The sequence below is a fragment of the Anomaloglossus baeobatrachus genome, chromosome 4 (assembly GCF_048569485.1).
Source record: "Anomaloglossus baeobatrachus isolate aAnoBae1 chromosome 4, aAnoBae1.hap1, whole genome shotgun sequence".
NCBI lineage: Eukaryota > Metazoa > Chordata > Amphibia > Anura > Aromobatidae > Anomaloglossus > Anomaloglossus baeobatrachus.
In genome coordinates this window covers 161,398,268-161,420,766 of record NC_134356.1, presented here as the reverse complement: position 1 = coordinate 161,420,766, position 22,499 = coordinate 161,398,268, and the positions used below count along the sequence as shown (strand labels likewise).

Sequence of the window (22,499 nt, the reverse complement as noted above, 5' to 3'; positions counted from 1 at the left end):
AAACGGACTTCCCGTCCTGCCACGCAGTTGGTTCCCTGCCATTTTCCAAGTACTCCACTATCCCACACACGGTAGCACAAACTCAATCATGAACCAGATGCAACCATATTGGATAGCCCCCGGCTTCAGACAATACGCCTCCCAGAGAATAAAGGATTGTCACATCTGTCAACAACACAATCCAGGCCAGCTAACTAAATCCCTGCAAAGACACATGCCAAAGACGTTTGCCCCATTTCAAAGAGTATAAATAGACTATATACAGTTGCCAAAACATGGCATCTACGAGTTTGTACTTGTCTGTGTAGACCTCTTCTCAGGATGGCCAGAGGCCTACCCTGTCAGTTCAGCCACAGCCCGAATTACAGCAAAGAAATTGGCCTGTGAGCTGGTGCCTCAGTTTGGACTCCCTGAAGTCATAGAGTCAGACCGAGGTACTCATTTCACTGGACAAGTTTTTCAGAACACCTGTGCCCTGTTAGGCATGCAGTCAGCCTTACACACGCCTTACCACCCACAATCATCAGGGAAAGTGGAAAGGTTAAATGGCACTCTAAAGCTCAAACTAGCCAAGGCAGTGGAGGAGACTGGTAGACCATGGACAGAATGTCTCCCCATAGCTCTTTACTCTGTAAGGACCACCCCGCAGGGAAAGCACAGGCTCTCACCATTTGAAATACTCTTTGGTAGTGCACCCAGATTAGGATGCTACTTCCCGCAGGAGTTACACCTGCAATGTGATAGCCTAACATCTTATGTTGTTTCCCTGCAGAACAGACTAACTGAAACCCACCAAAGGGTCTACTCTTCTCTACCTGATCCTGATGCCATTCCAGGAACCCACTCTCTAAAGCCTGGTGACTGGGTCTACCTAAAGAAGCACGTGAGAAAGACCCTTGAGCCACGATTCGATGGGCCTTTGACTGTCCAGCTGACCACTCCAACCTCCGTCAAACTTGAGGGGAGATCGACATGGGTCCATGCCAGCCACTGCAAGAAGGCCTAATACTGCTGATAAGTATTTCTATGTGTACTCCCTTTTTGGGGCCTTCTACACCACGGCAGAATTCATTTGAGACCCATCATGAAGTGTTAGCTGAAAAACTTGAGATCACAGACTGCTGGATATGTACACACGCACTTGTGACAGCCTCTTCCATGCCATACTTAGCCATACCAGTCCCAATAAACAAAGTGTTTCAATGGGGAGGCTGTTACAACAGACTATCAGTGTTCCAAGTGTTACTCTGTTTACTAGTTGCTTATGTAGTGTTCAAGTTGCTAATGGCTTTGTTTTCCCGCTGCTTGAAGCAATGTAGATACAATGATTATTCAGCACCCGTAAGAAATCACTAATATGCCTTTTTTCTCTTCTCTACTCTTTCCTCTAGAAATCACCTTGGCGTATCATGATGAGACTCCTATCGAGAGGCATGCAGGCAGTCCTGGGTGACGGATGTGAGACGACACTCCCTGAGCACACCCGCGGCTCAGAAAGTATCTGGAGGCTAGCCTGCTTTCTCTATAGTCCAAAGCTTCTCGATGGCCCCCTGTCCATCAATCACGCCAATAGGGGGGATTGTGAGGAAAGAGTTAACCTTTTTCACTGACTTAGAAAATAATAGAAATTCATTCTCCCTGACAAGACCGAACCAGACTTATTTGCGTAATAAACTGTGAGACCAACTTCAAGGACGCAGAATGTTTTGACTTAGAGACGACTGAAAAACATCTTGTTATTGGAGTATAAGTCATTATATTAATTTCTCTTGCTGGGAATATGTAATTCACGCCTTTAATGAATATGTATGTTGCATAGTTACGCCCTAATCAACTTTGTATAACTTTGTAATGTAAACAATACCAATACACTTTCTATTCGGAGCCGCACATCTCCAGTCTTATGTGTATAACGGCGTTCGCTTGTTTTCATTGAGACGGAGTAGCAGAGGGGGGGTCACCGGTACCTTCTCTGCATTCGGACATCGCTGGCAACAGCTGTGACCGTTAGGTCAACCTAACACCACTAAGTGTCAGCACTGTTTGCTATAAAAATAGCTTGGCAAAAATGTGCTGGAGGGTAGAAAGCAGAAGTGGTGGAACTTGCTTGGCACAAATGGGACACACATTTAGTATAGCAGACACTTTTTGGATGCCACTAAGTGTCAGCACTGTTTGCTATAAAAATAGCTTGGTAAAATGTGCTGGAGGGTAGAATGCAGAGGTGGTAGAACTTGCTTGGCACTAGTGGGACACAAATTTAGCATAGCAGACACTTTTTGGATGCCACTAAGTGTCAGCACTGTTTGCTATAAAAATAGCGTAGCAAAATGTGCTGGAGGGTAGAATGCAGAGGTGGTGGAACTTGCTTGGCACCAGTGGGACACTAAGTTACTATAGCAGACACTTTGTGGATGCCACTAAGTTTCAGCACTGTTTGATATAAAAATAGCATGGCAAAAGTGGGCAGGTGGGTACAGTGGCCGGGTTCTGTGGGTACCAGGACAGGAAAGGAACCTCACTTTCTATCCCTCCTAATGATGAAATGCAGCAAGGAATTCCCTGAGCTTAGGTACACAGACGCTGTTATCTGAAGCTGTATACAGCATTTGCACGGACCTGCCTGTCCCTGTCAGCTTTGGCTTTGAGCGCCTGGAAATCAGCCCTGAAAAGGGCTGAAAAAAACTGCAGTCCTTAATCTGTACAACGCTGTATGTATAGCGTACACAGCAGGAGCGGCGGCAGGAGCTGCGTGAGCGGTGACTGTCACCCACACGCAGAAAGCAGATAATGGCGGCGTGAGGGAAAATGGCCTTATTTATAATGCAAGGACATGTGACATTCACAGCCTATGACACATGCCCTTGCTTGTCCGGCAAAAAGTCCACTTAGCTGTGTGTGTGTCTGTGATTGGCTGACATCCTGGCCCGCCCCACTGCACGCGTGCGTAGGAGGAAAAAAAAAAAATGACGATCAGCATTCTATCAGCATCACAGATCTAAACTGCGTCCCCACCGCACACTATATGCTGAAATTTGATAATAGTGTGAATCACAGTGACTCACACTATTACAGTGAAAAGCCAGCTAGTAACTAGCTAGGCTTTTTGCTGATCGAGCCGTTCTCGAACGTAACTCGAGCTATCGCGCTTTTAGCAAAAAGCTCGCGTTCGAGTTGGATCTCGAGCACCCCCCAAAATCACTCGAACATGAAATTGGCGAACCTCGAACATCGCTCATCTCTAGTCAGGACTAAGTGCAATATGTGCAAGTTTGTTTACAAAGCTCAGATTCTCTGCAGAAATGTTAACATTAGCACTTTTATAGATACATAGTATACTGTATACAATGCAATTTATGCAACATTAAATATCTAGGCTGCACTATTAAGAGGATCTCTGAACATATTGGAAACATTACCAACAATAACGCTTCTAACTCAGGAGTAAACATTTCCTAGAGACATAATGGTAATATTCAGGACTTAAGGCCGCTTTACGTGACCGATATCGATAGAGTGTGTACCCGCCCCCATCGGTTGTGCGACACGGGCAAATCGCTGCCCGTGGCGCACAACATCGCGCGGACCCGTCACACTACTTAGTTGCCCTGCGACGTCGCTGTGACCGGCGAACCGCCTCCTTTCTAAGGGGGCGGTTCGTTTAGCGTCACTGCGACGTCACAGCAGCGTCACTGAACCGCCGCCCAATAGAAGCGGAGGGGCGGAGATGAGCGGGACGTAACATCCCGCCCACCTCCTTCATTCCTCATTGCGGGCGGCCTCAGGTAAGGTGAGGTTCCTCGTTCCTGCGGTGTCACACGTAGCAATGTGTGCTGCCGCAGGAACAAGGAACTACATCGTACACCGAGCAGCAACGATATTCGAGAATGGACCCCCATGTCACCGATGAGCGATTTTGAACGTTTTTGCGACGATTCAAAATCGCTCATAGGTGTCCCACGCAACGGCATCGATAAAGCGACCGGATGTGCGTCACAAATTCCGTGACCCCAACAAGATCGCTTGAGCGATGTCGCAGCGTGTAAAGCGGCCTTTATACTGTGGCATGGAAAGGTTAATCGCCCTTTGAGAGGTGGAGACTGAAGGAGAAAGCTGCTGCTCAGGTAGAAGTTTTGGATCATTTTACTCAACACTAAACCACAAGGGATGAATTTTAGAAACGACACTTTGTACATTTATTAGGATAACAATTGAATGCTCCTTGCGTTTTAAGGATATAACCGTGCATAAGTCTGACTATTACTACTGTTGAAATTTGTTGTATAAAGAACATTCACGTGAATTCTTTCCATGGATTGGCTGTTGAATGTTTTTAACATTATTCCATGATTCAATTCTTCACTCAGTGATTAAAGAAGTTGTCCAGTTACCAAAACTGATTTTTTTTTTTCTGATAAATCTTGCTAATATGTGCCCCTCAACACATCTATTATGTTTTTTCAGCAAAATTACCTTTTATTGTGCACCAGCAGCACATGCTCATTGCTGGCTCCAGCTCTGATGGGGTTAATCTCTCCTCTGACTTCCTGTGTTCAGTTCCTACAAGTCCCAGAATTCTTTGTGGCTCTAGGGCGGTGTCTAGCTTATCTAACACACCCATTGTGTCTAATACACCCACTCTGCTCTCCGACCAAACTCTCCTCCCTGCCTCTTCCCAGTGGATGCACTGAGAGCAACCACACAGAGACAGCAGTAGCTCTACACAGCCAGGGGAAGAAAGTGTGTGGGCGCATATATACAGTGTATGTGTATGTGTGCGCGTATATACAGTGTGTGTGTGTGTGTGTGTGTGTATATACAGTGTGTGTATATACAGTGTGTGTGCGTATATACAGTGTGTGTATATACAGTGTGTGTGTGTATATACAGTGTGTGTGTGAGTGTGTATGTGTGTGTGTATGTCATACTCACCTGTCTGCAGGGTCCCGGTGCCATGCCTGCTTCCAGCTCCTGTCTCGGTACCGCCGCTTCGGCTGTGTGCAGTCTCCCCGGGGCATGTACGAAGCTTGCAGGACCTGGCGGTGGATCACCTGATGCAGTCACCTGACGCATCAGCTGATCGATTCTCGCGGTGTCGCCGGCTTTTTCGCGCCCGGCCGGCTATCAGCTGATCCTGCCGTCAGGGGACTTCATCAGCTGATTACCGGCAGCTCCTGCAGTGATGGGCCAGGATCAGACTCCGCTGCAGGAGCTGCCGGTAATCAGCACATAAGTGAGTATGTATTTATTTATTTATTTTTTTTTCTACTGATGCATCAGCTGATTGTATAATCGGCTTTTATACAATCAGCTGCTGTGTCATGTGATTCACATCCTTTAACCTGACACATCATCTGATCGCTCTGCCTTCCAGCAAACCGATCAGATGATATTGGATCCTGATTGGACGGCGCGGGACCCTAACCCAGGATTACTGCGGAGGGGGGTTTATATCAATAAAGATGGAGTCACTAATTGTGTTGTGTTTTATTTCTAATAAAAATATTTTTCTGTGTGTTGTGTTTTTTTTTTTACTAGAAATTCATGGTGGCCATGTCTAATATTGGCATGACACCATGAATTTCGGGCTTAGGGCTAGCTGATAATATACAGCTAGCCCTAACTCCATTATTACCCAGCTAGCCACCCGGCATCAGGGCAGCTGGAAGAGTTGGATACAGCGCCAGAAGATGGCGCTTCTATGAAAGCGCCATTTTCTGGGGTGGCTGCGAACTGCAATTCGCAGTGGGGGTGCCCAGAAAGCTTGGGCACCCTTCACTGTGGATTCCAATCCCCAGCTGCCTAGTTGTACTCGGCTGGACACCAAAATTAGGCGAAGCTCACGTCATTTTTTTTTAAATTATTTCATGAAATTCATGAAATAATTAAAAAAAAAAGGGCTTCTCTATATTTTTGGTTCCCAGCCGGGTACAAATAGGCAGCTGGGGGTTGGGGGCAGCCCGTACCTGCCTGCTGTACCCGGCTAGCATACAAAAATATGGCGAAGCCCATGTCATTTGTTTTTTCTTTTTGGGTAAAAAACTGCATACAGTCCTGGATGGAGGATGCTGAGCCTTGTAGTTCGGCAGCTTCTGTCTGCTCTCCTGCATACACTAGTGAATGGAGGATGCTGAGCCTTGTAGTCCTGCAGCTGCTGTCTGCTCTTCTGCATACACTAGTGAATGGAGGATGCTGAGCCTTGTAGTTCTGCAGCTGCTGTCTGCTCTCCTGCATACACTAGTGAATGGAGGATGCTGAGCCTTGTAGTTCTGCAGCTGCTGTCTGCTCTCCTGCATAAACTAGTGAATGGAGGATGCTGAGCCTTGTAGTTCTGCAGCTGCTGTCTGCTCTCCTGCATACACTAGTGAATGGAGGATGCTGAGCCTTGTAGTCCTGCAGCTGCTGTCTGCTCTTCTGCATACACTAGTGAATGGAGGATGCTGAGCCTTGTAGTTCTGCAGCTGCTGTCTGCTCTCCTGCATACACTAGTGAATGGAGGATGCTGAGCCTTGTAGTTCTGCAGCTGCTGTCTGCTCTCCTGCATACAATGAACATTTTGAATAAGGAAATGACATCAGACCTTTTTTTTTTTTTTCATCAGCAATCTTTAATGGCATTGTGCACTGATTAAAAACGCAGTGAGCAAAAACGCAGCAAAAAACGCACCAAATCGCGGCAAAAACGTGACATACAGCACCGCAGGTGACAGAGCAGAGCAAGTTGGTGACATGCTCTGCTCTGACACATAGTGTGCTGCATGTCACTGTATTCACTCTGGGACTTGTTGTGCAGGTGACCGGATGATACATATCACTAACTTGCTCCACTCTGTGACTTCTGCTGTATTGTTCCAACTGTATACACTCTCACCTGAACAAGTCTCAGAGTGGGGCAGTTATTGACATGTATCATCCGGTCACCTGCACAACAAGTCCCACAGTGGAGACAGATAGTGACATGCAGCATCCGGTCACCTGCACAACAAGTCCCACAGTGGAGACAGATAGTGACATGCAGCATCCGGTCACCTGCACAACAAGTCCCACAGTGGAGACAGATAGTGACATGCAGCATCCGGTCACCTGCACAACAAGTCCCACAGTGGAGACAGATAGTGACATGCAGCATCCGGTCACCTGCACAACAAGTCCCACAGTGGAGACAGATAGTGACATGCAGCATCCGGTCACCTGCACAACAAGTCCCAGAGTGGAGACAGATAGTGACATGCAGCACACTATGTGTCAGAGCAGAGCAAGTCACTGTCTCCACTCTGGGACTTGTTGTGCAGGTGACCGGATGCTACATGTCCCTAACTGTCTCCACTGTGGGACTTGTTGTGCAGGTGACCGGATGATACATGTCACTAACTGCCCCACTCTGTGATTTCTGCTGCATAGTACCAAATGTATACACTCTCACCTGCACAACAAGTCCCATAGTGGAGACAGTTAGTGACATGTAGCATCCGGTCACCTGCACAACAAGTCCCAGAGTGGAGAAAGATAGTGACATGCAGCACACTATGTGTCAGAGCAGAACATGTCACTGTCTCCACTCTGGGACTTGTTGTGCAGGTGACAGAGTGGAGCAGATTGGTCCCATGCAGCGTCCGGTCACCTGTGCTGCTGGGGGGAGTATATGATCACACTGCCGACACCGCCCGCTCTCCTGACAGCTGAGCACAGCGGGCGGGTGGACAGTGTGATCACATACTTGCGTGACAGGGGGGATTTCAGTGGAGGAAACCCCCCTGTACGCCACACTGGAGCCTGTACCTTCCACAGCTGACGGAGGGTAAGAGCGCGCTCTGCCTTCACCGCTCCACACTGGCGTCCTCCGGCTCCTCCCCTCGATGCTGGGCTGTGACGTGTGGTAGTCACCGCCCACAGCCCAGTCAATCAGTGTGAGTGGCGCCGGCATCCTCTGACGTACCCGTCTAGTTTGAGAACCCGGAAATGCCGGGACGTCAGAGGATACTGGCGGCCACAGCTCCAGGGGGTCATGTGACAGGCACTGAGCGTGCAGGATAGCGCCGCTCAGTGCCAGAACTGGAAACAGAAGCCAATGGAGAAGATGCATACAATGGTAAGTGACAATCATTGGGGGAAAAAAAAATGGGTGAACCACCCCTTTAAGGGTGGCAGCGCCAGAAACGAGTTGTTTCACACTGTCATCATGGATGTTTTTTATATGACTACTATATTTAAATAAAGCTTGAAGATTTTTTTTATCAGTGGACCAAGGTTTCAGCACTCTTTTTTGCACTAAACATAGCAATGGCAGTCCTGAGGATGCCTGCCCGTGCCCACGTCCTGAGGGTGACTGCATGGTGGTGGTGTCACCTAAATCTCAGGGCTGGTAATGGTGCTTCTAGGTGTTAGAGAGTGCCAGCTCTTCAGTCTTACTAAAGATAGCAATGGCACACCTGTGGGTGCCTGCCCGTGGCCATGTCCTGGGAGTGACTGCATGGTCGTGGTGGCACCTAAACTTCAGGGCTGGTAATGGTGCTTCTAGGTGGCAGAGTGTTAGAGAGTGCCAGCTCTGCAGTCTTACTAAAGATAGTAATGGCAGACCTGTGGGTGCCTGCCCATGCCCATATCCTGAGGGTGACTGCATGGTGGTGGTGTCACCTAAATCTCAGGGCTGGTAATGGTGTATCGCGCCCGGGGACAGCCAAGATGCTTGGATCCAGGCGGTCTGTGGCTTGAGGGGTCCCTGACCCAGGGGCACTGTCGAACAGTTTTTAAATGAAAAGGGAAAAAAATAATAAAAATAAAAATATAGTCCGACTACACCATTCGCGGTGAGCGGCCAGGAATAGTAGGGCTGCCGCTGCCAGTCCTCCCTGGAGGTGATGGATAGGGCAGCGTGGATGGTGGAGCCCTCCGCGACCAGGGCTTTCCACCCAGAGGTAGGTGAAGGGTTAACGTGGAGGCGCAGGGCAATAAATCAGTCCAGACAAGAGGAGTGCAGTTTGGTTGCTTTTACTTACAGCTGGGTTCGCACCCTGGAGACATGCTAGATCCCAGGTGCGCCCGAGTTCACTATAGCTGTGCCATCCAACCTGGTGTCACTCTCCCACCGATGCACTCTGGTGTGTTTGTCGGTCCTCCCTGGCGTGGAGCTCCTGGAGGTCCGTCTGGTGTCTGGGTCCTGCCGACGGCAGCTTGGACTATTTAAGGGAATATGTCCTCCCTTTGCTGCTGATGCCTCGGACGTTAGTGGTGGCAGATGAGTTCTGGAAACCCACCCGCCTGGCAGAGTTAACAGATGGCTTGAAGTCCCGGTCTCTTCTGGGATCTGCACCCCATGCGTGCAAAGTACTGGGAGCCCTGAATGCCCACCCCACAGGATCCCTCTGTCCTTGGAGCTTGCTCTCTCGCTCGCCACCTTCTTTCTCCCCTGAGTGGCTGTTGTTTTTCCTCAGGTCCTTGTGGTGTCTTTCTACTCCTCTTTCTCTGTGTCTCAATATTCCTTTGTCTGTCTTGACACCTTTCTTACGACTCCTCACTTTCACCTACTCTACTTCCTCCAACTTCACTCACTTTTTCTAGACTCACTGTTCTGCTGTCTACCCACACCTCCCAGGCCACTCAATCCTCCCCCAGGTCTGATCTCTCCCTCCCCAGTTGGCTGCCGGTTAGCTCACAGTGCCCAGCACTGTCACCTGATTCTATGGGAGTCTCCCGCCCTGGTTTTGGAATGTATGTGTTCTGGTGTGCTGGTGTGTGTATTGACTGGCACAGTCATGCAGGACCCGAACTGTTGCTGTGGTGTTACCTTATTTTGTGATACCTGGTTACCACAGGGGTGTCCCAGGTGCTTCTAGGTGGCAGAGTGTTAGAGAGTGCCAGCTCTGCAGTCTTACTAAGATAGCAATGGAAGACCTGTGGGTGCCTGCCCGTGCCCATGTCCTGGGGGTGACTGCATGGTGGTGGTGACACCTAAACCTCAGGGCTGGCAATGGTGCTTCCAGGTGTCGGGCTGTTACGGGATGCCAACTCTGCAGCTCTACTTAACATTGCAATGGCAGAGCTGTGGGTGCCTGCCAGTGCCCACGTCCTGAAGGTGACTGCATTGTGGTAGTGGCACCTAAATCTCAGGGCTGGTAATGGTGCTTCTAGGTGGCAGAGTGTTAGAGAGTGCCAGCTCTGCAGTCTTACTAAACATAGCAATGGCAGAGCTGTCGGTGCCTGCCCGTGGCCCTGTCCTGAGGGTGACTGCATGGTGGTGGTGTCCCCTAAATCTCAGGGCTGGTAATGGTGCTTCTAGGTGGCAGAGTGTTAGAGTGTCAGCTTTGCAGTCTTACTAAACATAGCAATGACAGACCTGTGGGTGCCTGCCCGTGGCCCTGTCCTGAGGGTGACTGCATGGTGGTGGTGTCCCCTAAATCTCAGGGCTGGTAATGGTGCTTCTAGGTGGCAGAGTGTTAGAGTGTCAGCTCTGCAGTCTTACTAAACATAGCAATGGCAGAGCTGTGGGTGCCTGCCCGTGCCCACGTCCTGAGGGTGACTGGGGTCTTAGTCAAGAAGGGAGTGGCCAGTCATATTTAGGCACCAGCCGCTGTCCGGCATCATCAGTGCCAGTGAGGCGCCGCGCCCGGCGGACATGCAGGCTGGATGGCGGGGGACGACTCTCAGGACTTAGGGCTGCAGAACTTTGCCTTCCCGGAGCAGCCATGAAGCTCCTGAACTTCGCGCTCGTTCTGGCATTAGAAGGTAAAGCTGCGGCCGAGTCCCGAGAGCTTGTTGTCTTCATGTCTCGTCCTGTCACTTGTCTGTTCTGGGCAGCCTGTGCTATAAATGGCCCTTTCGTACCTCATTGTGAAATGCGACTCGTGCTTATTTCTGTCTCCGCCAGACTGAAGTAACCGCTTCCAATCTCTTCCAGGGCTCCTAGCGCTCACTCACTCTCGCGGATCGGTCATTGATCACAATGAAGTTCTCCACCGACCCAACAATGAACTGCTGGAGCGGGCAGAGCGAGCAGGGCTGAGCGACAAGCCGCTTACTGGTGGAAAGCCCATCATGGCGTCCTCCAGAGGTAGGTGTGAGGAGTGCCGGGGTCTGCCAGCTGCCACTGTGGGCACTTCACCAAGCAACTCACTAGAGACGGGTATATATTGGCCAGTAGTGCTGGGCACAGGGTAAGGGGGATGCCCATCATGGCGTCCTCCAGAGGTAGGTGTGCCGGGGTCTGCCAGCTGCCACTGTGGGCACTTCACCAAGCAACTCACTAGAGACGGGTATATATTGGCCAGTAGTGCTGGGCACAGGGTAAGGGGGATGCCCATCATGGCGTCCTCCAGAGGTAGGTGTGCCGGGGTCTGCCAGCTGCCACTGTGGGCACTTCACCAAGCAACTCACTAGAGACGGGTATATATTGGCCAGTAGTGCTGGGCACAGGGTAAGGGGGATGCCCATCATGGCGTCCTCCAGAGGTAGGTGTGCCGGGGTCTGCCAGCTGCCACTGTGGGCACTTCATAAAGCAACCCACTCCACTATTTCCCCAAGGAAAAACATGTGCTATAAATGTCCATAAAAGATATACTAAGATATTAATGTAATTTTCAAACAAGGGATCCGCAGATGAGACACAATTATATCCACAACTAGTAACAATAAGAATTAATGATACAGTGTATTGGCAACAATTAGCAATTATGTCAATGTAACAACCTCATATCTCTTTAAATTCCAATTACTTATAAATAAATATAAAGTATGAATTTTGTTACTATATAGTCAAAAACCGATACTCTATACGCTGCGTCCATATGCAGCATGTGTGATAAATGTTACCACCTTTGCAGGCCATCAAGATATAATAACAACCTGAAAATATAATGCTGTTTACTAGTTCCCTATTCAGGCTAAATGTTGTTAGTATTAATATTTATGATTATATAATAAGGTTGTCAATATTGGTGAATCAACAAAAACCATGTAACGATGCTGCCAGAATAGTTAATAAAGAGGCATATATGAGGATATACTTCCTAGGAATGTATCATGATATATTGTAGGCAATCTTTGTGCATTATCTACCTAGGATAAAGTAGAAGTCAGAGTTTTCTTAGTAGGCCGGCATGACACTTGCGATTTGCTCGCACAAGTGCAATGCAAGAAATTCTCGCATTGCACTCGGACCAATGTTAATTAATGAGGCATCTCCGATCTGCTTTTTTTTCTCAGTCCAAATCGGACTGTGAAAAAAATTGCAGAATGCAGCGATTTCTAGAGTTTATCGTGCGAGTCTCCCCAATGCAAGTCTATGGGTGTGAGAAAAAAACGGATGTCACACGGACGGCACACGAACCATCCTGATGACATCTGATTTTCTAAATACGATTCTATCATGTAGCAGAGAACACTGTAAATGCTCCTGTACATGACTGTAATGACTAATAGCTGCTGAGAAAAAAACGGATCACATACGGATTGAATACGGATTGCTCACGGACTACTATCATGAGAAAAATCACAGACTCGTATTGCAATTGCATTGCACACGTATCCACACCCAAACATAGCTCATCTTACTCTCAGGCATGAGAATCGGACGATTTTGCAATCACAAGTGTGGCGCCGGCCGTAGATGAAGCTTGCCCAGTAAGAGGTGTGTGGATATCCGAGTCCTAAAAGTCTAAAAGACAAAGGCTTCATCTGCGGCCGGGTCCACACAGGGGATTACTGCGATCTTCGCATGACACTCTGCTTGCGCTGGCAGCACAGCGGGAGCCGAGTGTCGTGTGCGTGTCACTGCGACTGATGTCCGATCGTGCGATTGGACCACAGCTGCGGGGGGTGGGCCAGCTCTGAGGAGGGGAGGGCCAGAGCTGAGGAGGGGCGGGCCGGCGCTGCGGAGAAGAGGGATTTATCTCCCTCTCTCCTCCGTAGCCGGCTATTGCCATTCTCGCTCTGCACTCGCGGTACATCAGTGTACTGTGAGTGCAGTGCGATTTTTCTCTCGCCCCCATAGACTTGAATGGGTGCGAGAGAAAGTAGGATCGTATTACACTGCCAGCATGCCGCGACTGTTTTCTCGGTCCGATTAGGGATGAGAAAATAATCGCTCATGGGTGCTGCCACAGGTTAATATTGGTCCAAGTGGAATGCGACGTTTTATCGCATCCCACTCACTCCGATTTTCATGCCGTGTGTCTTAGGCCTACTAAGAACACTCTGACTTCTACTTTATCCTAGGTACAATAATGTACAAAGATTGCCTACAATATATCATGATACATGGTTGTGGATATAATTGTGTCTTATGTGCGGATCCCTTGTTTGAAAATTATACTGTCAATATGTTTTTTTTAATCATGTAATAAAGTATATATTTTATGGACATTTATAGCACGTATTTTTCCTTGAGGAAGTGGAGTGAGTATATATTAGGGTGCTTTTCCTAATACAGTAAAATGGTCGGTATATAGAGAACCAATATGCAATTCACTAAGCAAGTAACTAGAGACTAGTATATATTGGACAGTGGTGCTGGGTAGTGTTAGGGGCCCTTTTCACACTACGACATCGCAAGCCGATGCTTGCGATGCCGAGCGCGATAGTCCCCGCCCCCGTCGCAGCTGCGATATCATGGTGATAGCTGCTGTAGCGAACATTATCGCTACGGCAGCTTCACATGCACTCACCTGCCCTGCGACATCGCTCTGGCCGGCAAACCGCCTCCTTCCTAAGGGGGCGGGTCGTGCGGCGTCATAGTGACGTCACACGGCAGGCGGCCAATAGAAGCGGAGGGGCGGAGATGAGCGGGATGTAAACATCCCGCCCACCTCCTTCCTTCCGCATTGTCGGCCGGGACGCAGGTAGGAGATGTTCCTCGCTCCTGCGGCTTCACACACAGCGATGTGTGCTGCCGCAGGAACGAGGAACAACATCGTAACATCGGTCTTTCCCAAATCATTGAAATGACCGACGCTACACCGATGATACGATTACGACGCTTTTGCGATCGTAAATGTATCAAAAATGCTTCACACGCTACGATGTCGACAGCGACGCCGGATGTGCGTCACTTTCGATTTGACCCCACCAACGTTGCACCTGCGATGTCGTAGTGTGTAAAGGGCTCCTTAGAGTTGGTGCCAATCATGACGTCCTCCAGAGGTAGTTGGGAGGAGTGCCGAAGTTTGCCACTGTGGGCACTTCACCAAGGAATTCACTAGAGATGGCCACAGTATTAGGGTGGTGCCCTATGCAGAGGCCGCACATATGAATGTGAAATCATATCATGTAAATAAAGGCCCATTCAGCTGAGCGAATAAATGCTTGTCTCTCATGAGGTGGTGCACACAGCGGGACAGTCACCCAACAACAAGCAGAACTTGTAGAAAGGGTGATCACAAAATTCATGCATGTATAAAAGTGACTGTTGGAAGCACAGGGAGTATGCTGCAGACAATATGGCGTGTTCCTAATGTTCACTCTATTCCCATCTTTTTTTTGTCGGCTTGTGTAGACAGGCTAGTAAGCGAGCGCTGTCTGACTATATAATTATTTGATTGGTGCTTGTTGATCCTGACTAAATGAGGTTTAAGTGTAAAGTAGGTTGATTGCTCTCAGTAGGAGAGACAAAATTATAATCTTGTAGTTGTGATACCTTTTAAATGGCTAACTAAAATAAATGATGTTACAAAGCAAGCTTTCCAGACTTCTCAGGTCTCCTCATCAGGCATGGTATAACAAAATCCAAGAAGGAGAGACGGAAGGCACTCACCAGATATGCGGTAAAAAAAGCTGTTTATTCGACCATCAGGTCAGGGGGAAAGGCATGGGGAGGTGGGAACACACAATCCCAGATTGTGTGTTCCCACCTCCCCACGCCTTTCCCCCTGACCTGATGGTCGAATAAACAGCTTTTTTTACCGCATATCTGGTGAATGCCTTACGTCTCTCCTTCTTGGACTTTGTGAATTGTGGCCTATTGGAATGAGCACCATGTCCAGTATGCAATGGAATTTTTTGCCTTATAATGCGTGTATAAGCCTGGAATCAGAGGATTGAGCGGTTAGCTCGCTGAATGGTGCCAGTGTTTCCTCCTCCCTCCTCTTTATATGGTATAACAAAATATCTGAAGAAACACAAATATATAAACAGAGCATAGGCATGGCATAATAAAAGAACATTTAATTAAACACTGAGCTTAAGCTAGGGTCACACGCAGCGACGCAGCAGCGATCACGACAACAACCTGACCTTATCAGTATCGCTGCTGCATCGTTACATGGTCGCTGGTGACCTGTCAAACAGGCAGATCTCACCAGCGACCAGTGACCAGCCCCCAGCGATGTGCGGAAGCGATGCTGCGCTTGGTAACTAAGGTAAATATTGGGTAACCAAGCAAAGCCCTTCGCTGTTTACCCGATATTTACCTTGGTTACCAGCGCACACCGCTTAGCACTGGCTCCCTGCACTCCTAGCCAGAGAACACATCGGGTTAATAAGCAAACCTTTGCTTATTTACCTGATGTGTACTCTGGCTACGCGTGCAGGGAGCAGGGAGCCGGCACTGGCAGCCTGAGATCGTCGGACGCTAGTAACTAAGGTAAATATCGGGTAGTAATAATAATAATAATTTTATTAATTTATATAGCGCTATTAATTCCACAGCGCTTTACATACATTGGCAATACTGTCCCCATTGGGGCTCACAATCTAGAGTCCCTATCTGTATGTTTTTGGAGTGTGGGAGGAAACCGGAGAACCCGGAGGAAACCCACGCAAACACGAGGAGAATATACAAACTCCTTGCAGATAGTGTCTTTGGTAGGATTTGAACCCAGGACCCCAGCGCTGTAAGACAAGACTGCAGTGCTAACCACCGTGCCGCCAGCGAAGCACTTCACTTGGTTACCCGATGTTTACCTTGGTTACAGCTTACCGCAGGCTGCCAGAAGCCATCTTCCTGCTCCCTGCTCGCTTCAGTTCGTCGCTCTCTCTGTGTGCTTCACAGCGGGAGAGCAACGTCCAAAAAATTAATCAGGACATTCAGCAACGACCGGCGACCTCACAGCAGGGGTCAGGTCGTTGCTGGATGTCACACACAGCGACAGCGACGGGACGTCGCTGCTACGTCACAGAAAATGGTGACTTAGCAGCGACGTCATTGTCGCCGTCGCTGTGTGTGACACCACCTTTAGAGAGTGAATCCTTAATTAGCTTAGATTAGTGGTGTGAAAGTTTTATTGTCCTAATATCCATGTGAGATCAGTGTGAAATGGATTAAAGCTAAGGTGTCGTGTTTTATTATTTTGTATTAATAATAGTGATTATGGAAACAATTATTTTTAATACAAAATTAAATTCATTGTTTGTTTAGTTTTTATGTAATTCTATTTTTACTGAAACACTGGGGGCTGCCATCTTGGGGTAATGACAGTTACTCACCTCATATATGGCAGCTCCCTGTGCATTGGATCTGATAGACGGGCTCCGACCCTATACTTAACACTGAGAGCTCCCAGCTGTGACCTGGATGTGCAACCTGGGCTGTCCAGATCACAGCAGAGGGAGGAGATTGCCGCCATCTTTGGGGAGCCCACAGCGTATTCTGTGCTTCACTTTCGCCCTGTCACCTGCTCCAGGCAGCAGTGATTGCACTGTAACAAATGCTGGCATGCTGCTCCCCACCCTGCTGCTCACCCTCCACTCACCCCCCCCCCTGCTGCTCACCCCCACCACTCTGCCACTCACCCCCCCTCCCCCACGTGTACTCACCTCGGCCTCCTACTCCCGACAGCTCCTCCTCACTTCTCTGTGCTCTGACTGCTGACAGGAGGAACAGCCAAGACACCAGGCTGACAGGACAGGCTGCCGGGACGAAGGTCTGAGGTGAGTGCATGCGGCTAGGAGCGGCGATTGCGGCGTGACAGCTGTAGTGCAGTGCCGCTCAGGCTGCAGATCACTCCTCCTCGCCTCATGTCACCTCCGAGCTTCGATCCCGGCTGGTAGCACAGTATATGGGGCACGATATACAGTGGGACATAGTATACAGTGGGACATGGTATATTGTGGGACATGGTATACTGTTATGATCTGGTAACCATGGAAGATTACAAAAAAATCCCATTAGTAGCAAAACACCAAGAAAAACAAGAGTAGTTGGAACCTGAGCTGACTGCAATCCCCTAACTATTAGACCACACTAGAAGTAGCCGTGGAGCGTTCCTAAACACCTAGACGCCACGTCACAGCCGGAGAATCTAGCTACACCTCACAGATAGAAATGAGGAAATCTACCTTGCCTCAGAGAAGTCCCCAAAGGAATTGCCAGCCCCCGACATATAAAGATTACGGTGAAGTAGGAAAACACGATACACAGGAAAAATAGATTTAGCACAGGCGAAGCCCGACTCTCTAGATACAAAGGAAAGAAAAGGAAACTGATTGCGGTTAGTACAACACCATGCAGAAAAATACCAATCTCGTGATAGTAAAAATGACCCTGGAGGTCAAACGACCTCACCTCCACTATATCAGGTACTCTTGTAAATAATGGGAGACCAAAATACCAAAAAGAACCCAAAAATATAGAAAAGCAAATAATCAAGTTTGACAGGGAGAATCTTCCTTTTTCTTGCAGAAGAGCTAGCAAAGGGGGAACCCCCATGGTCACCAAACTAGAAAAGCAAATCACCTGCAAGAAAACAGATTCCAAACAAAACAAAAAGAAAAACAAACACCCTAAGATGTAAACCAGGAAGCGAAGCAAAAGCTTGCAAACTTATCTGCAGAGGTCTTGCACAGGAAAACAGATAAGGACAAAACTCCAAGCCAGGTTCAGAGACTGAGGAAAATTCAACTATCACCGGTGCCAGCAAGGCAAAAAGTGCTCTCCTATATACATCAGGCTTGTCTGCAATATAACTTAATTCCCAATTACCGTATTTTTCGGACTCTAAGACGCACCGTACCATAAGACGCACTTTGGTTTTAGAGAAGGAAAATAGGGAAATAAAATTTTAAGCAAAAAAATGTGGTCATGACACGTTGTTATGGGGTGAGTATCTGCTGCTGACACTGTTATGAGGGTAATGTCCCCAAATTCTCTACTAAGGTACCCCATCCTGGTAATGATCTTCCTGCCTTGTGTATATACAGTCAGGGCCAGAAATATTTGGACAGTGACACAAGTTTTGTTATTTTAGCTGTTTACAAAAACATGTTCAGAAATACAATTATATATATAATATGGGCTGAAATTGCACACTCCCAGCTGCAATATGAGAGTTTTCACATCCAAATCGGAGAAAGGGTTTAGGAATCATAGCTCTGTAATGCATAGCCTCCTCTTTTTCAAGGGACCAAAAGTAATTGGACAAGGGACTCTAAGGGCTGCAATTAACTCTGAAGGCGTCTCCCTCGTTAACCTGTAATCAATGAAGTAGTTAAAAGGTCTGGGGTTGATTACAGGTGTGTGGTTTTGCATTTGGAAGCTGTTGCGGTGACCAGACAACATGCGGTCTAAGGAACTCTCAATTGAGGTGAAGCAGAACATCCTGAGGCTGAAAAAAAAGAAAAAATCCATCAGAGAGATAGCAGACATGCTTGGAGTGGCAAAATCAACAGTCGGGTACATTCTGAGAAAAAAGGAATTGACTGGTGAGCTTGGGAACTCAAAAAGGCCTGGGCGTCCATGGATGACAACAGTGGTGGATGATCGCCGCATACTTTCTTTGGTGAAGAAGAACCCGTTCACAACATCAACTGAAGTCCAGAACACTCTCAGTGAAGTAGGTGTATCTGTCTCTAAGTCAACAGTAAAGAGAAGACTCCATGAAAGTAAATACAAAGGGTTCACATCTAGATGCAAACCATTCATCAATTCCAAAAATAGACAGGCCAGAGTTAAATTTGCTGAAAAACACTTCATGAAGCCAGCTCAGTTCTGGAAAAGTATTCTATGGACAGATGAGACAAAGATCAACCTGTACCAGAATGATGGGAAGAAAAAAGTTTGGAGAAGAAAGGGAACGGCACATGATCCAAGGCACACCACATCCTCTGTAAAACATGGTGGAGGCAACGTGATGGCATGGGCATGCATGGCTTTCAATGGCACTGGGTCACTTGTGTTTATTGATGACATAACAGCAGACAAGAGTAGCCGGATGAATTCTGAAGTGTACCGGGATATACTTTCAGCCCAGATTCAGCCAAATGCCGCAAAGTTGATCGGACGGCGCTTCATAGTACTGATGGACAATGACCCCAAGCATACAGCCAAAGCTACCCAGGAGTTCATGAGTGCAAAAAAGTGGAACATTCTGCAATGGCCAAGTCAGTCACCAGATCTTAACCCAATTGAGCATGCATTTCACTTGCTCAAATCCAGACTTAAGACGGAAAGACCCACAAACAAGCAAGACCTGAAGGCTGCGGCTGTAAAGGCCTGGCAAAGCATTAAGAAGGAGGAAACCCAGCGTTTGGTGATGTCCATGGGTTACAGACTTAAGGCAGTGATTGCCTCCAAAGGATTCGCAACAAAATATTGAAAATAAAAATATTTTGTTTAGGTTTGGTTTATTTGTCCAATTACTTTTGACCTCCTAAAATGTGGAGTGTTTGTAAAGAAATGTGTACAATTCCTACAATTTATATCAGATATTTTTGTTCAAACCTTCAAATTAAACGTTACAATCTGCACTTGAATTCTGTTGTAGAGGTTTCATTTCAAATCCAATGTGGTGGCATGCAGAGCCCAACTCGCGAAAATTGTGTCACTGTCCAAATATTTCTGGACCTAACTGTATATGTCCCTCATCCTGGTATACGAAAAATGGAGGGGAGCCAGCACTGCTTATGAGTGGCATGCAACAATGAAAAAGTAAAAAGTGTAATATTCACAAATTCATTCCTACTGTAACAATTCAATGAGATTTTTGGCAAATAATTGATCAATAATTTTTACACTTTTTACTTTTTCATTGTTGCATGCCACTCATAAGCAGTGCTGGCTCCCCTCCATTTTTCGTTTACTGGTCAGGTGGTTGACCGCCACCATGCCGTGCACGCCCAGTGTGGTTTGCAAATTCCTTTTGTTGCCATCAAAATTTATGTTGGTGCCTGTTCACATACAGCCACCGCCTCCTGTTCCATAGGCATTATTACTTAAGCACCACCTGCCTGGGGCTGTTCCGCGCTTCACTCATGTTTGCTGGTCTGGCACTGTGGGGGTCAGTTCTGACATTGTGCTGGTGTGTGTGGTTCTGCCGCACACACTGGCACCTGGACTGCCCTTCTACTCACAGTTGTCAGCCCTTGCAGCATGGGAGCGGTTCTGACACTTCTCAGGTAGGTGATGTTCTCATATGGTCCTGCGCATTACACGAGACCTTATGGTACGTATGTATATTATAACTGTAGTGTAGGGACCCCCCTTATAGAGATTTGCCGTGATGGGGCAGGGGGGCTCAAATTATTGATCAATTATTTGCCAAAAATCTCATTGTATTGTTACAGTAGGAATGAATTTGTGAATATTACACTTTTTACTTTTTCATTGTTGCATGCCACTCATAAGCAGTGCTGGCTCCCCTCCATTTTTCATCCTGGTATAGCCCCATCTTTCGATATACTGCCATCCTAGTATGTGCTCCCATCCTGCTATATACGCCATTATCCTGCTATATACGCCATCATCCTGCTATATACGCCATCATCCTGCTCATATACCCCCATCATCCTGCTCATATACCCCATCATCCTGCTCATATACCCCCATCATCCTGGTCTATACCCCCATCATCCTGCTCTATACTCCCATCATCCTGCTCTATACTCCCATCATCCTGCTCTATACTCCCATCATCCTGCTCTATACCCCCATCATCCTGCTCTATACCCCCATCATCCTGCTCATATACCCCCATCATCCTGCTCATATACCCCCATCATCCTGCTCATATACCCCCATCATCCTGCTCATATACCCCCATCATCCTGCTCATATACCCCCATCATCCTGCTCATATACCCCCATCATCCTGCTCATATACCCCCATTATCCTGCTCATATACCCCCATTATCCTGCTCATATACCCCCATCATCCTGCTCATATACCCCCATCATCCTGCTCATATATCCCCATCATCCTGCTCATATATCCCCATCATCCTGCTCATATATCCCCATGATCCTGCTATATGCCATCATCCTGCTCATATACCCCCATCATCCTGCTCATATACCCCCATCCTGCTATATGTCCTGCATCCTGTGGCACACAAAAAAAAAATAAATAAAGGTTTACACTCACCTTTCCTCGCTCCACGCAGCATTGCTCCTCCTCCATCTGTGCCATCAGCGTGTGTTGAGCCGGCCACATCGCAGCATCGCGATGTCCTCCCGTTTGTACCGACGCGGCTGTGTGGACACGTGCGCACAGCGATGATGTCATCGCTGTGAGCACCGCGATTCTCCACACAGCGCGGCCGGCAGACAGAAGGATATCGCGGTGCTGCCGGGGAACGGGGAGTTATGCTGATTCACTGCACCCCCCGCTGATGATGATGCGCGGGAAGCAGTGAATACAGCCGCACATGATCACTCCAGGCTGTAGTTGCCAGGGTTGATTACGCGAGCTGGCTGATTACTATGCGCGCACCCCCCGCCCATCATCCCGCCCACCTGTCAGACTCAGCACTGGTTTCAGGCGGGAGGAGGGGCGTGCATATGTAATGAGCGGGCCCACGTGATCACGGCAGACGCTGCTGCAGCCTGCTCGTGCCCCCGATGACCCGCTCCACCGCAGCACCCTCATTCCCCGCAGCCCTATATTCAGACCAGAAGACACACTCCCCACTTTCCCCCAACATTTGGGGGGGGAGGAAAGTGCGTCTGATAGTCTGAAAAATACGGTAATGCCGACACCTGTCTTAGTCACAGACTAAAGGGGGCTTTACACGCTACGATATCGTTAATGAATTATCGTCGGGGTCACGTTGTTAGTGACGTACATCCGGCGTCATTAACGATATCGCAGCATGTGACACTTACCAGCAACCTTAAGCGACCTCAAAAGTGGTGAAAATTGTTCACCATGGAGAGGTCGTCCTAAAACCAAAAATCAGTAATGGTTGTTTATCGATGTTGTTTGTCGCTCCTGCGGCAGCACACCGCTATGTGTGACACCGCAGGAGCGACGAACGTCTCCTTACCTGCCTCCACCAGCTATATGGAAGGAAGAAGGTGGGCGGGATGTTATGTCCCGCTCATCTCCGCCCCTCCGTTTTGATTGGCCGGCCGCTTAGTGACGTCGCTGTGATGCCGAATGCACCTCCCCCTTGAGGTAGGTATTGTTCGGCAGTCACAGCGCCGCCGCCGACCAGGTAAGTGCGTGTGACACTGCCGTAGCGATAATGTTCGCTACGGCAGCGCTCACACGATATCGCACACACGACGGGGGCGGGTGCTTTCACGCTCGATATTACTAGCAATTGTTAGCGATGTCATAGCGTGTAAAGCCCCCTTA

General features: G+C 48.2%; 1 protein-coding gene across 1 annotated transcript in view; it reads left to right on the top strand.

Annotated features, from left to right (window-relative positions):
- The first annotated feature begins 10,590 nt into the window (after nucleotides 1–10,590).
- The window catches only part of HBEGF (heparin binding EGF like growth factor), a 249,810-nt gene continuing 237,901 nt past the window's right edge, over nucleotides 10,591–22,499 (top strand). Inside the window, exons 1-2 of the mRNA XM_075344570.1 lie at nucleotides 10,591–10,721; nucleotides 10,894–11,046. Coding sequence (XP_075200685.1) covers nucleotides 10,682–10,721; nucleotides 10,894–11,046 — 193 coding nt within the window. The 5' untranslated portion in view covers nucleotides 10,591–10,681. The remainder of the gene's footprint in view (nucleotides 10,722–10,893; nucleotides 11,047–22,499) is intronic.